This window comes from Myxine glutinosa, chromosome 4 (assembly GCF_964187855.1).
Source record: "Myxine glutinosa chromosome 4, kmMyxGlut1.1, whole genome shotgun sequence".
Lineage (NCBI taxonomy): Eukaryota > Metazoa > Chordata > Myxini > Myxiniformes > Myxinidae > Myxine > Myxine glutinosa.
The window spans coordinates 84,775,167-84,787,760 of record NC_136264.1 but is presented as its reverse complement, the minus strand read 5'-3'; the positions used below and the strand labels follow the sequence as shown (position 1 = coordinate 84,787,760).

General features: G+C 41.3%; 2 protein-coding genes across 2 annotated transcripts in view; one reads left to right on the top strand and one right to left on the bottom strand.

The window, feature by feature from the left end:
* The window catches only part of LOC137424937 (ras guanyl-releasing protein 3), a 100,941-nt gene that overhangs the window by 34,754 nt on the left and 53,593 nt on the right, over positions 1-12,594 (top strand). Inside the window, exons 10-11 of the mRNA XM_068112844.2 lie at positions 6,286-6,558; positions 9,246-9,326. Coding sequence (XP_067968945.2) covers positions 6,286-6,558; positions 9,246-9,326 — 354 coding nt within the window. The remainder of the gene's footprint in view (positions 1-6,285; positions 6,559-9,245; positions 9,327-12,594) is intronic.
* Positions 1-12,594, bottom strand: part of UROC1 (urocanate hydratase 1) — a 369,204-nt gene that overhangs the window by 303,120 nt on the left and 53,490 nt on the right. The window lies entirely within an intron of this gene.

Here is a 12,594-nt window from a genome sequence, read left to right as displayed (position 1 = left end):
ATGGTTAAGGGGTTCAGCATGTTAAGGAAGTGTAGGTAGGTAGTCCGACTCACTTCCCACAGCCCTTCCTGATTTATTTCATAGGTTAATTAAGTGTGTGACAGTAAGTGTTAAGGCTGGAATGGTAGCCCTGCGGTGAACCTTGCAGGAGCTACGGTTCCAGGGGGGGGGCTGTGTTATGAATTTGGTAATGCAACATCTAGAGCTAGGTAGATCTGAATAGGTAGGTATTCGGCTGTCGTGACAGGGACTCTACATGTAATAAGTTATTGATGTTCAGGCGGTTGTCGGGGTAAGATGTATGAGTGTGGATCTACCTGGAGATTCGAGTGTTAAATAGTGAGGGATTAAAGGTAACGCCCCTGTGAGTCTCACCTAGTAATCAAACCTTTGTCCTTTATGGCACTGCAAACCACATAAACATTAGTTAGGTCCTTAGCGCAACATTAAATAATCCCCCTTTCCCTGACAAGGACTTCGTATTAAATTGACAGGAAACCAGGTCAAAAACACCGCCATGATTGGCCGCCACCGTGTGCACCTCCAAAGGCCTACAAACCTGGCCGGCACGTGTTATGCCAGGACCGCAGGGTCGCGTAACGGGGGAGATGTCAGGAGTCGCGGGAGGCTTTGATTGGCTGAGGAGTGCGCAATGTGACGTCATCGGCCACCAATATAGGCGACGGTCGGACGCCATTTCAGGAGTTGAGTTGAGTTGAGTTGAGTTCGTGGCAGGCACTGGCAGACGCAGGCAGGCACCAGAGAGTTGAGCGGTGGTGGAGAGTTGGAGAGGACACGCCATTCCAGTCGCAGTTCGAGTGCAGTTCGGGTTGTAGGGAGTCGCAGGAGACACACGAGAGCACACCCAGTTGGCACTGAGCAGTTCGTTGGCACTTGGCTGCCAGCACTCCCGCGTCGAGTCGAGTGGAGTTGAAAGGAGTCCTTCCTGTCCCTGGTCAAGTGGAGCCGCTGGCCTGCGTCGGACGCGTGGTGCTTGGAGCGAGGGGCCTCGTGGTGTGCGATCGGGCCGGAAGGAGCGGTGCTGGACACCAACAATACAAGACGACAAAGACAGATAAGCCCGATCTCCGCGTATATTTTGAACGACGGGACGTGTTATTTTCGTGATTAATCTCCCTCGTTTGTGTTTGCTGTCAGTCGTGTGGGGACGTCCCGATTTAGGTTTATTAGAGTTATTAGATTTACCGGCGGGCTTTTTCACTGGCTTTACTTTTCCTAATAAACCCTTATATTACTTTTTGTACATAATATCTGAACGCAGTTTTCCTGGGTGTTTGATTTTAATAGATAAGGTTGCGGAGCCTTTGCTGCGCCCCGCCATTCCGCGCGTTGGTGTTGAACTTGAGTCCGCCATTGAGTTTTCGCCTCGGGAGTTAAAGTCTCGCAATTTGGTCATCCGTAACTGTGGTGTTAATCACAGTTGCGTAACAATATATATATATATATACATACATATACAGGGTCCCCATCAGGGAGGTGTGACGATTTTCAGAAAACTCGTACACAGTTATTTTTAGTCGAATTTCAATTTTTATTTTTTTTAAAGACAACATATATAATGCCATGTAATACACTGTAACAAAGACATTTTAAAAATGTAATTCATGTTTCAAAAATGACATCATCTAAATGGTGGCCGTTCTTGTCCAAGAATTCTTGCAGACGTGTGGAAAAGTTCCAGCATTTCTCAGCACAGCAGCATCCCTCAGCAGTTCCAGCATTCTTTCTGCGAACGTAAACCGCCGTACGAAATCATTCTGCTGCAGTTCTTGAACCACCATGATTTTGTACGCGTGATAATGAAGGTCCAAGTGCAAAATTCGACGAACTGATCTGTCTGACATCCGTAGAGCGTGAGCGTGCCGTACCGCTGACCGACGAGGGCTGGCCTCCACAGCTTGTCGAACCCTTTCGATGTTTTCCGGGGTCCTAACAGTTCGATCACCTCCCCGAGCTGCTCCCGGCCTCACAGATCCAGTTGTCCTGAAGTTTTTTACCCACTTCAATATTGTGTTTCGAGACGGAATGGCGCCACGTCGACCAACATTGAAGTGAGTACGAAATCTGCGCTGTGTAAGCACCACCGAACTACCCGTTTGAATAAACGTCTCAACAACAAAGACGCGATGTTCAATCGTCCACAGCTCCATGGCTACTGAAATGGTGCCTAACAACGAGTAACCAACAGCCATCACGCATGCGCTAGACCCCCCACTTGCATTGTTATACCCAATTCAAACATAAATTACATTTTTAAAATGTCTTTGTTACAGTGTATTAAATGGCAATATATATGGTCTTTAAAAAAAAAAAAATTGAAATTCGACTAAAAATAACTGTGTACGAGTTTTCTGAAAATCGTCACACCTCCCAGCCAGACCCTGTATGTATGTATGTATGTATGTATGTATGTATGTATGTATGTATGTATGTATGTATATATATATATATATATATATATATTATATATATATATATATATATATATATATATATATATATATATATATATATATATATATATATATATATATATATATATATATATATATATATATATATATATATATATATATATATATATATAGTCCATGGCTACTGAAATGTATATATATATATATATATATATATATATATATATATATATATATATATATATATATACACACACATACATATACATACAGTCACGTGAAAAAGTAAGTACACCCCATGTAAAGTTTTGACTTTTTCAACATATTTCAACATACAGCTATTTGATCTTCATTTCAACAATATTAATAGAGAAAGGTGATATAATATAACAAATATCATGAAACATTTACATTTTGTCGTACATTGTATAATTTAAATAAACATAAATGCAAATTTCGCATGTGGAAAAAGTAAGTACACCCTTGGCTCTAATAGGTGGTATTGCCCCCTTTGGCAGAAACAACCTCAAGTAGGCATTTCTTATAATTGTCTACCAGTCTCTGACATCGACTAGGAGAAATTTTTTCCCACTCCTCTATGCAGAATTCTTTCAGCTGTGCGATGTTTGAGGGGTTTCTTGCATGCACAGCTCGTTTCAAATCCCCCCACAACATCTCGATGGGATTTAGATCCGGGCTTTGACTTGGCCATTCCAGAACCCTCCATTTCTTTCTTTTCAACCATTCCTTGGTGGATTTCCTGGTATGTTTAGGGTCATTGTCATGTTGCAAGGTCCACCTTCGGTTGAGCTTCAACTTTCCGACAGATGGCCTCACATTATCCTCAAGTACCCTCTGGTACAATGAAGAATTCATAGTGGTTTCTATGATGGTGACCTGCCCAGGCCCTGATGCAGCAAGGCTGCCCCAAACCATAATATTTCCACCACCATGCTTTACAGTTGGTATCAGGTTCTTGTGGTCAAATGCTGTCTTTGGTTTTCGCCAAACATGTCTTCTGGGACTGTGGCCAAATAGCTCTACCTTTGACTCATCTGTCCAGAGCACATTGTTCCACATGTGCTGGTCTTTGCCTCGGTGTTCATTGGCAAACTTTAGTCTTGCCCTGATGTTCTTTCTGGACAGCAAAGGTTTCCTCCTGGCACACCTCCCATGTAGATCAAATTGGTGCAGCCTCTTTCTATGGTAGACTCGTGCACTTTGACATCAACAGTGGCAAGAGCTACCTGTAGGTCCCGTGATGACATTCTGGGGTTCTTAGAGACTTCTTTGAGCATCTTCCGGTCTGCGCTCGTGCTGAACTTGCTGGGGCGGCCTGGCATTTAAATTGCATCTGATGTGGCCTGGCCTGAACAAGTTGGCAGTTGTTTGGAATCTTCTTCACTTCTAGATGAGCTTCCGGACAGTCGAATGATTGATTTCAAATTGTTTGGAGATCTTTTTAAATCCCTTCCCAGACTCGTAGGCATCTATAACCTTCTTTCTGAAGGCCCCAGAGAGGTCTTTTGATCTAGGCATGGTGACGCCACACACTTCAACAACAAAGAGCAAACCAAACGAAATATCTGAGGTTTAAATAAGACAGGTTCCACCAAGATCCTCCCTAACGATGTTATAATCATTTGCACCTGAGCTGGTGCACCTGATTCTAATTTTAGGTATTTGAAGTAGTGATAAATGTAGGGGTGTACTTACTTTTTCCACATGCGAAATTTGCATTGATGTTTATATAAAATTATACAATGGACTACAAAATGTAAATGTTTCATGATATTTGTTATATTATATCACTTTTATCTATCAATATTGTTGAAATGAAGATCAAATAGCTGTATGTTGAAATATGTTGAAAAGTCAAAACTTTACATGGGGTGTACCTACTTTTTCACATGACTATATATATATATATATGTATATATATGTATATATATATATATATATATCCTATATAAATGGCACCTCGCCGCCAATAGAGCATTTAAATTGCATCTGATGTGGCAATATATGTGAATTGTTGTCCCAGCTTTCCAGCTCGATGACTAAAGATGGCATTTGCATTGCTGTCTCCATCCCTAACCCATTTAGAATCTCTTGCGGGCACGCGGCACGGGCAACTTGCCAGTAATAGGCTAATGCTGTCTGCCTGTCTTTTATTCCACCCTGAAATATGGAAACGCTCCTCAGGGAGAAAATATTATTAAGCAAACGATCCTTCAAATTAATTCAAACCTCCAGGAATTATTATAATTTTTTCAATGAGACAAAAATTTTAACCCAGACGGTGTATAGGTAAAAGACCGCTGCCTCTATCACTCCCAATTTTTTTTTTTTCCTGTTAATAAATACAGTATCTGAACCTCCTATTTTGAAACTCTTTCAATCAGCACAATAATAAAAGGCTTCCTTTTACTATTCCTAGTAAGTTTATATATATATATTTAAGAACAACAATAACAGGGATATTTGGACTCTAAATCAGTGTGGCTCTTTGATTATCCCTTATGTGGATTATCACATGGTATGAATCGTCCATCTTACCCATCAGGCATCACCATTAGTCTGTCCCATTAATAGTTAATCTGCTGGCTGATGCTGATCTGATAATTGGGAGGATTTGTTGTCAGTTTGTGATTCGTCAGATCCCACAAAGACAAACCATCGACTTCATAACCCTGCCCTTCATAACCCTTTATTACCCTGCGCTCGCCAAGCGAAAAGCGGGGTTAGGCATCCGGGTGCGTACGTGTGGCGTACGTGCGTGTCTGCATTTAAAAAAAATCATTTTCTCGGCAACCGTTGGTCCGATTGACATGAAATTTTACCATAGGAGGACGTCCGCCTGTTGAATTTTTTTATTCATAATTATAACATCTCCAAAACAGCTCAATGAAAAAAAAATGAAACGAGGCTCATACTGAAGTACTCCCCATGAGGATGTCATCGGTGACATCATTATGACGCCATAATTCGACAAGTACAATGCTTGAACTGATCAGTATGAAAAAAAAAATTCTCTGCAACTGTTAGTCCGATGGACAGGAAATTCTCACCATAGGTGCGCTTCCTCCTGTGAAGTATTTAAATGATACTTATGACGTCATATGTCACGTGGTACAGGCGCCATCTTGGAAAAATCGAAAAACGTTGCACCTCTAAATCTCTGAAACCGCTCCATGGAAAAAATTGAACCATGGCTCATTGTAAAGAACTCCATATGGGGAATAAGTGTTGTTAACGATGACGTCATTAGTGCCTTAATTATGACGTCATAATTCGACAGGGACAATGCTTAGTCTGATCAGTTTGAAATTTATTGAGCGTGATCTATGCAACAATTATATTAGGTCAATTATATTAGGTCATAAACTTGTGAGGTCATCGGTCGCATGGTCAGGTAGCCATATTGGATCAAATAAAAAAACCCTTCAAAAACAGAAGAGTTGGCCCGCACCAAGGTGACTGCGCAGGGTAAGTATTTTATGAGTACCATCTAGTTAAATATCTAGTTTCTAATAGGCTCAACTCTATATTTAGAGCCACATGCATCTGCCACACGACATAGGCCCATGAAGCAGCATTTTGAAACAAATTATTTCTCAGTAAATACATGATCGGATTATTAACTGGAATTGTTAACTCCTATTAGAGAATATTTATATAGGCTGAGGAAGGCTGGTTCTTGCTGATTTTCAAAATAATTTTCAAAATAATTTTCGCATTTTATTTCTCCCAAATGATGTATCATTCCATGAAATGCACCAAAAATTAAGTCAGTAACCCTCGAGACAAAGACACTTTGTCCCATTAATTAGAAAATCCTCTTTTTCAGGAATTGGCAGATCTGACAGACCTTCTGTCCATGTCGGGGAACTTCAGGAAGTACCGTCAAGCCTACGCAAAGTGCAAGAGCTTCAAACTTCCCATCCTTGGAATCCATCTGAAGGACATGATCGCCATCCATGCCACCGAATCTGATTTCCAGGATGATAAAGTTAATCTTGGGAAAATGCAGCAACTGTATTCTACCCTCCATGAGATTCTGCACCTGCACAAGTGCACACCACCTATAGAGGCTCACCTGGATGTGGTGCACTTGCTGACGGTGAGTTTGGGTGGTAAGGTAACAGAAGCTGATGGAATCTGGCAGTAAAGTTCCACGGCTTTTATGCACATTTAACTGCTCTTCCCTGATGCTTGTCTCCAAGTTGGAACTTTTTGAAGCAACAAAGTCATTAGGCCAGCGTTGGTAGATATTCAGTGAACAGAATGGAAGACTTCCTTAGTATTGCTCTGCAGCTGCAGCTCCTTTCTCACAGAACTTTGATTGTCCTCATTGTTAATGTCCTAGGATCAATCATAGTTTATAATCTAGGAATTAGGGAAAAAAATGTGATGGGTCGCATTAAAATGGCAAATGATTCGGTATTACAGGTGGTCACACAAAAGACATCAGTCTCTCTGACTAGAAGTTTAAGACAGTTTTTCATCTTTGGAATCAGCAATGTCACAATTACCATATATGCAATAAATCACCTTTAACCTCATCCATTTCAGCTGCACATATTCACCTTCTTTTATATGTACACAAACTATATACGGTACAGGGATATACCTACATGGAATAAAATGACCCACTGAGGTCATTCTCATGCATAGTGTAGGTCACATGGTCAGTTAACTGATTGTATACATACAAAATTCAATGCTATGGGCAACCCCAAAACAAAAAGTTGTTTCCCTCTTTTCACTCACATGACCTTTAACTCATTAATAAGTGAAAAGTTTCCATTGTGCCATTCATCATTTCCATGTTAGCGATTGCTGTAGTCCTTATTCATCAGATGTTTTCTGTTTTCGGCACCAGGTCAGTTGTCGCAGTGTTTAATCAGGGAATCAGGAGGCAGGGATTTGGCCAGAGTACAAGTCCCACCAATGGGCCAAGAAGAAAAAGAGGATCATTGTTTAATTTATTGCTTATATGTTTGAGTACCAGTCGAATGTATAAAGAAAAATTGATTTATAGCGAAATATTTGATGACTTTTATAATCATCAACATTTACCAATTTGGCAAGCAATGGTGTGAATATAAATTAGTTATGGTAGAATATAGAACCGCTTGAAAAGCAAAGGTAAACCACCCAGTTTAATCCTTGCCATCAGGCCGCTTTAGCAGCACTTAACCTTCCTTAGGCCAGAACACTAGAAAGAGAGACACAGAAAGAAAGAAAGCGAAAAAAAAAAATGCCAGACAGACGTTGTGCAGAGCACGCACGATACTTGCAAAATTACTAAAACAAATTTGACCTTAAAAATGATTGGTGATTGATTTTGATGACCAAATGTGCAAATCCTCTTCAAATTTCAAGTCAATCGGATGAAATTTGACGATTTTAGAAATCTGGCCTATGTTGACCTTTTACCTTTAGACCTCGACAATGATTGGTGGTTGAATTCAGTGACATAATATGCAAACCCTGTTCATATTTCGAGTAAAACGGATGAAAATTGACTATTTTAGAAATCTGGACTATGTTGACCTTTTTACATAAAAAACAATAGACTTCTTGCTTATGACCAACTCTACCTTTTGGTGAATGCCGGTTTAAAATTGTGACCTGTTGGCGATTACAGACAGACAGACAAATGAAAAATCACTCATAGAGCAATACTTGGCAAAACAGAACAAAGTAGAATGGCACTCAGTAGAGCATCCTTTTGACCTCAAAAATATCTTTTGTAGTAGAATTCAGTGACCTGATGTGCAAATCGTCTTCAAAGTTTAAGTTAATCGGAATAAAATTTACAATTTTAGAAATTTGCCCTCTGTTGACATTTTGGCCTATGTTGACCTCAAAAATAGTTGGTGGTTGGTTTCAGTAAGCTGATATGAAAATCCTCTTCAAAATTCAAGTCAATTGGATGAAAATTGAGGATTTTAGAAATTCAAAAAAAAGTGGTTGACCTTTGGCCTATGTTGACCTTTTGGTGCATGTTGATCTCAAAAATAGTAGGTGGTTGAATTCAGTTAGGCGATATGTAAATCCTATTCAAATTTCAAGTGAATCGGATTAAAATTGTGGATTTTAGAAATTTGAAAAAAGTTGTTGACCTTAGGCCTATGTTGACCTTTTGGCCTATGTTGATCACAAAAATAGTTGGTGGTTGAATGCATTTAGCAGATATGAAAATCCTCTTCAAATTTCAAGTCAATTGGATGAAAATTGAGGATTTTAGAAATTCAAAAAAAAGTGGTTGACCTTTGGCCTATGTTGACCTTTTTGCCTATGCTGATCTTAAAAATAGTTGGTGGTTGAAATCAGATAGCCAATATGTAAATCGTATTCAAATTTCAAGTGAATCGGATGAAAATTGAGGATTTTAGAAATTTGAAAAAGGTGGTTGACCTTTGGCCTATGTTGACCTTTTGACCTCAAAATATATAGGATTTTGTCGGACTGCGAAGTCTACCATTTGGTTAAGTTTCGTGAAGTTCGTTTTAAAATTGTGACATGTAGGCAAGTACAAGTGAGCGGACAGACAAACACACAAACACACACATAACCCGGAGTGATCAACATACTTTTGCCATACAGAAAATATATTTTTTTGCCAAGTAACAAACAGACAGAATCACAGACCAGACCAAGCAATGTACTTACGAATCTTTGATTTCACAATTACCAAGAGAGTAGAATAGAATACAACACAACTTGATGTGGGTGTACTGTATTACCGTTGATAAAAGTTCATCTATTGTGCTTTTACCATGTTTGTCGTCCCCCCTGCAGGTCTCACTGGATCTGTATTACACAGAGAAGGAGATTTATGAGTTGTCTCTCGTCCGTGAATCCAGGAACTGCAAGGCAGCTGTAAGTTAATTTTTTTCTGAAAAAAAAAAACAGCCTGTAATTGAGCTCCCAGGCCTGGGATGTTTGTAAAGTCCTCTCGTCCAACCCAACATATCATTTCAAAAATGTCTTTCAGAAGTTGAGTGCTACATTTGTTAGCTAAACCCATCCACAGGATGTTCTTCCATGAGCCTTGCTCTTGCAGAGAAAGAGAAACAGGTCCAAGGGCATTATGATTAGAAATATAAATAGAAAAATGATCGCAGTGTGTGTGTGTGTGTGTGTGTGTGTGTGTGTGTGTGTGTGTGTGTGTGTGTGTGTGTGTGTGTGTGTGTGTGTGTGTGTCCCAGCTACTGGCTACCTGTCCTCCCTCCATGAGCAAAGCCTGGCAGGTCACGACAGTGGGAAAAAGGTTTTTGTTCCACAGGTCCTTTTCAGTTTCTACATTCCTACTTTGGAGGTTGGTCAGGTTCAAAAATGTCTGTTGTTTTGCCAATCTTCTCCGTCTTTCCCTTTCAATCCATCCTGGAGCCTCCAGACCCAGATAGGGGCTCAACCGAGTGCAGTGGACTATCTGCACAAGGGTATGTGGCCCCACTTGCATTTTGAAAACCACATCTGTTACCTGTCAGATCACAAAACCAGGATCCTTCCAGGATGAGGTAAGCTTTGGTCACACACCCTTCCTCCTCTGTGGCCAGGTAGAGCCAAATTAGGTCTCTGGGGAGGAACCTCTTGGTGCATGCTAAAGTGTCATACCTCAATTTCATACACACGGAAGTAAAGCCTATTTGCTCCCTTGGGAACTTGTGGACCATGTCAAAACTTGCCTTTGGGTTTTAGGCATATCTTTCCACAGATGATCTAGTTGGGTCTTCTGGCAACAATCCCATCCACAAACCCTTGGGGACTCGTATCTCTCTAGCAATCATCAGCAAAGCCGGGGTGCAGCGATTGGTACACTGCTTCGCAGTCCTGTAGGCCATCAGGACAAAAGGAAGGTGCTCATCTCTGTCCAACTGGTGTTTGTGGAGAAGCACAAGGGTAACTGGTTCAGTAAGTTCCTGTTAAACCCCTGCAACATACCATCAGACTGGGGTCTAAGGGTTGTTGTCTGGATCTTTATAATTTGGAGGAGATGACACACTAAACTCAAAAGCATGGACTCAAAGTTCCTGACCTGGTCAAGTGTGCAGCTCCTGTGGTATGCCAACACGGGTTATAAACCCCTCTACTACAACCACTCTCTCAACATCTTATTATTTTTGTGACATCGCAGCACCCAAACCTTCCTGGCTTGCATCCGTGTCCAGGATGTAGTTGCCATCATCCATCAGGTTAGGTAAAACCGGGGCCTCTACCTGGCGTTGTTTAAGGTGATTGAATGCTTCGGTGCAACCTTCTGACCATGTAGATTTGACTCCTCTCTCTGTCAATTGTTGCAAATGTCTTGCAATTTCTGCAAAAGTTGCCAAAATATCCTGTAGTAAGAGCAGAGGCCAAGAAACCCTCTTATCTCCCTTGTGTTCCTGGGGGTGGCCACTCTGTGACAGCTTTTACCCTCATGGGATCCGTGACCACTCCATCCTCATTGATCAACTGACCCAGGTAACTAACCTGTCACCTAAAAAATTTACATTTGCATGGATTGAATTTCCAAATACTTCTAACATATTTTTGGCAACTTGCTCAAACGGGGGCATGGACCAGTACGACATCCAAATAGATGAGGCAGGGTGCCATGGTAGCTCAATTAGTACTCACTCCATCAAACACTCCAGCATTGCGGGGGCATTGCACAACCCAAAACGCATGACCACAAACTGCCAGAGACCCTTTTCTGTTTTCTCTCTCCCTGCCTCATCGATTTCCACCTGCCAATCTGAGACGTCTCCACAGCACACAAAAATGCTTATCCTGCGGTCCTTTGGAAGTCCTCAGCAGAATTGCCATACCTGCTCGTCTCGCTTTCAAACCATCCATTATGTCCTGTGAAGTGTATTTATAGTGCTGTTCCGGTGTCTTTTCGTGGCCACAAGTACTCCACCTGTCCTCGTCTGTACTGAAGGTTTTATCCAATATACACCTACCCTAACCTGCTCTAAAGTTTAAAAGCACCGCCTCCTCAGTGTGAGTTTTCCCATACAACTTACTTCTGACAGATCCCTGATACAGGCATACATCTAAGCTACTCGGGCGCATGGACCAAGCTAAAGTCTAAACACAATCTATTTCTCCAACTTGCAGCAATACCGTATCACCACCGTCGCGTCTCGCAGTAGACCCTTAGGAGGCACCGTCGCGACCCCTAGGAGGCATCTTGCAGTGCGAATCAAGCCTAATGGGAAACCATTCAAAATGCCACAAGTAGAGAAATTCACCCTTATTAGAGCTCATCAGTAGAGTATAATGCATAAAATCATCTGCTTGGGCTGAACTTCCTTTTGGAATTTAGAAGCATCAACAAATCGTGCAGCACTGGCTGTAATGGGACACGACTTCTCTTGTCCTTACTCTGCACAGTTAGAGGCCTCACCGTGTATGTGTATATGTATATTTATATCCATATTTTATTCGAGATGTGCTCCTTTATTGTTTTGTTTGTTTGAATCTTGTGCATACCCAAACCGCTGGATGAAAAATGAGTTCAAAACTGGTGTTTGTACTCGCCGTGTACACGATAAGGTTATCGATTATAATAAAGCAGGAGTGTTTATCTGTCTGTCCGTTCCCAAACTACTCCCTCAGTTTTGGGCCTAGCCCCGCCAAACTTTCAGTGAAACCTTTTGGGGTGCCAGTAGGTGTCCGAAGGTGGGTGGGAGGTTTCATAAACTTCTCGATACAATTATGATTTTGAGTTTCCACCCGTACTAACCTGCTCTCTCTCCGCATGTAAACTTATTCACGGGTTTGGCACTAGTAGTTTTGCCATTTACTGCATGTGTAACATTCGCTGGTTCACCATCATCATTGTTGTCAGCTTCATCATCATCATTAAAGGTACATTGATTTTACACAGTGCTACTCCCACAGTTTTGGAGCCAGCACCCACCAAATTTTCTGAGCAGGTTTTGGGGTCCATACACGTGTTCTAAAGTGGGTGAGAGTTTTCATAGAATTTCTCAAAACATTTTTTCTTTGAGATTTTGGCCTCCCACCCATGCATATAGTACGGGTACCTCACTGGTAGACCATAAAATATTTCATAGTCTCAGGGGTTGTTGGTGGAGTGGAGGGTGGAGGGGGGATGTTAGTGCTCTCGTGAAATGTGTATCATCTAGCCCGACCT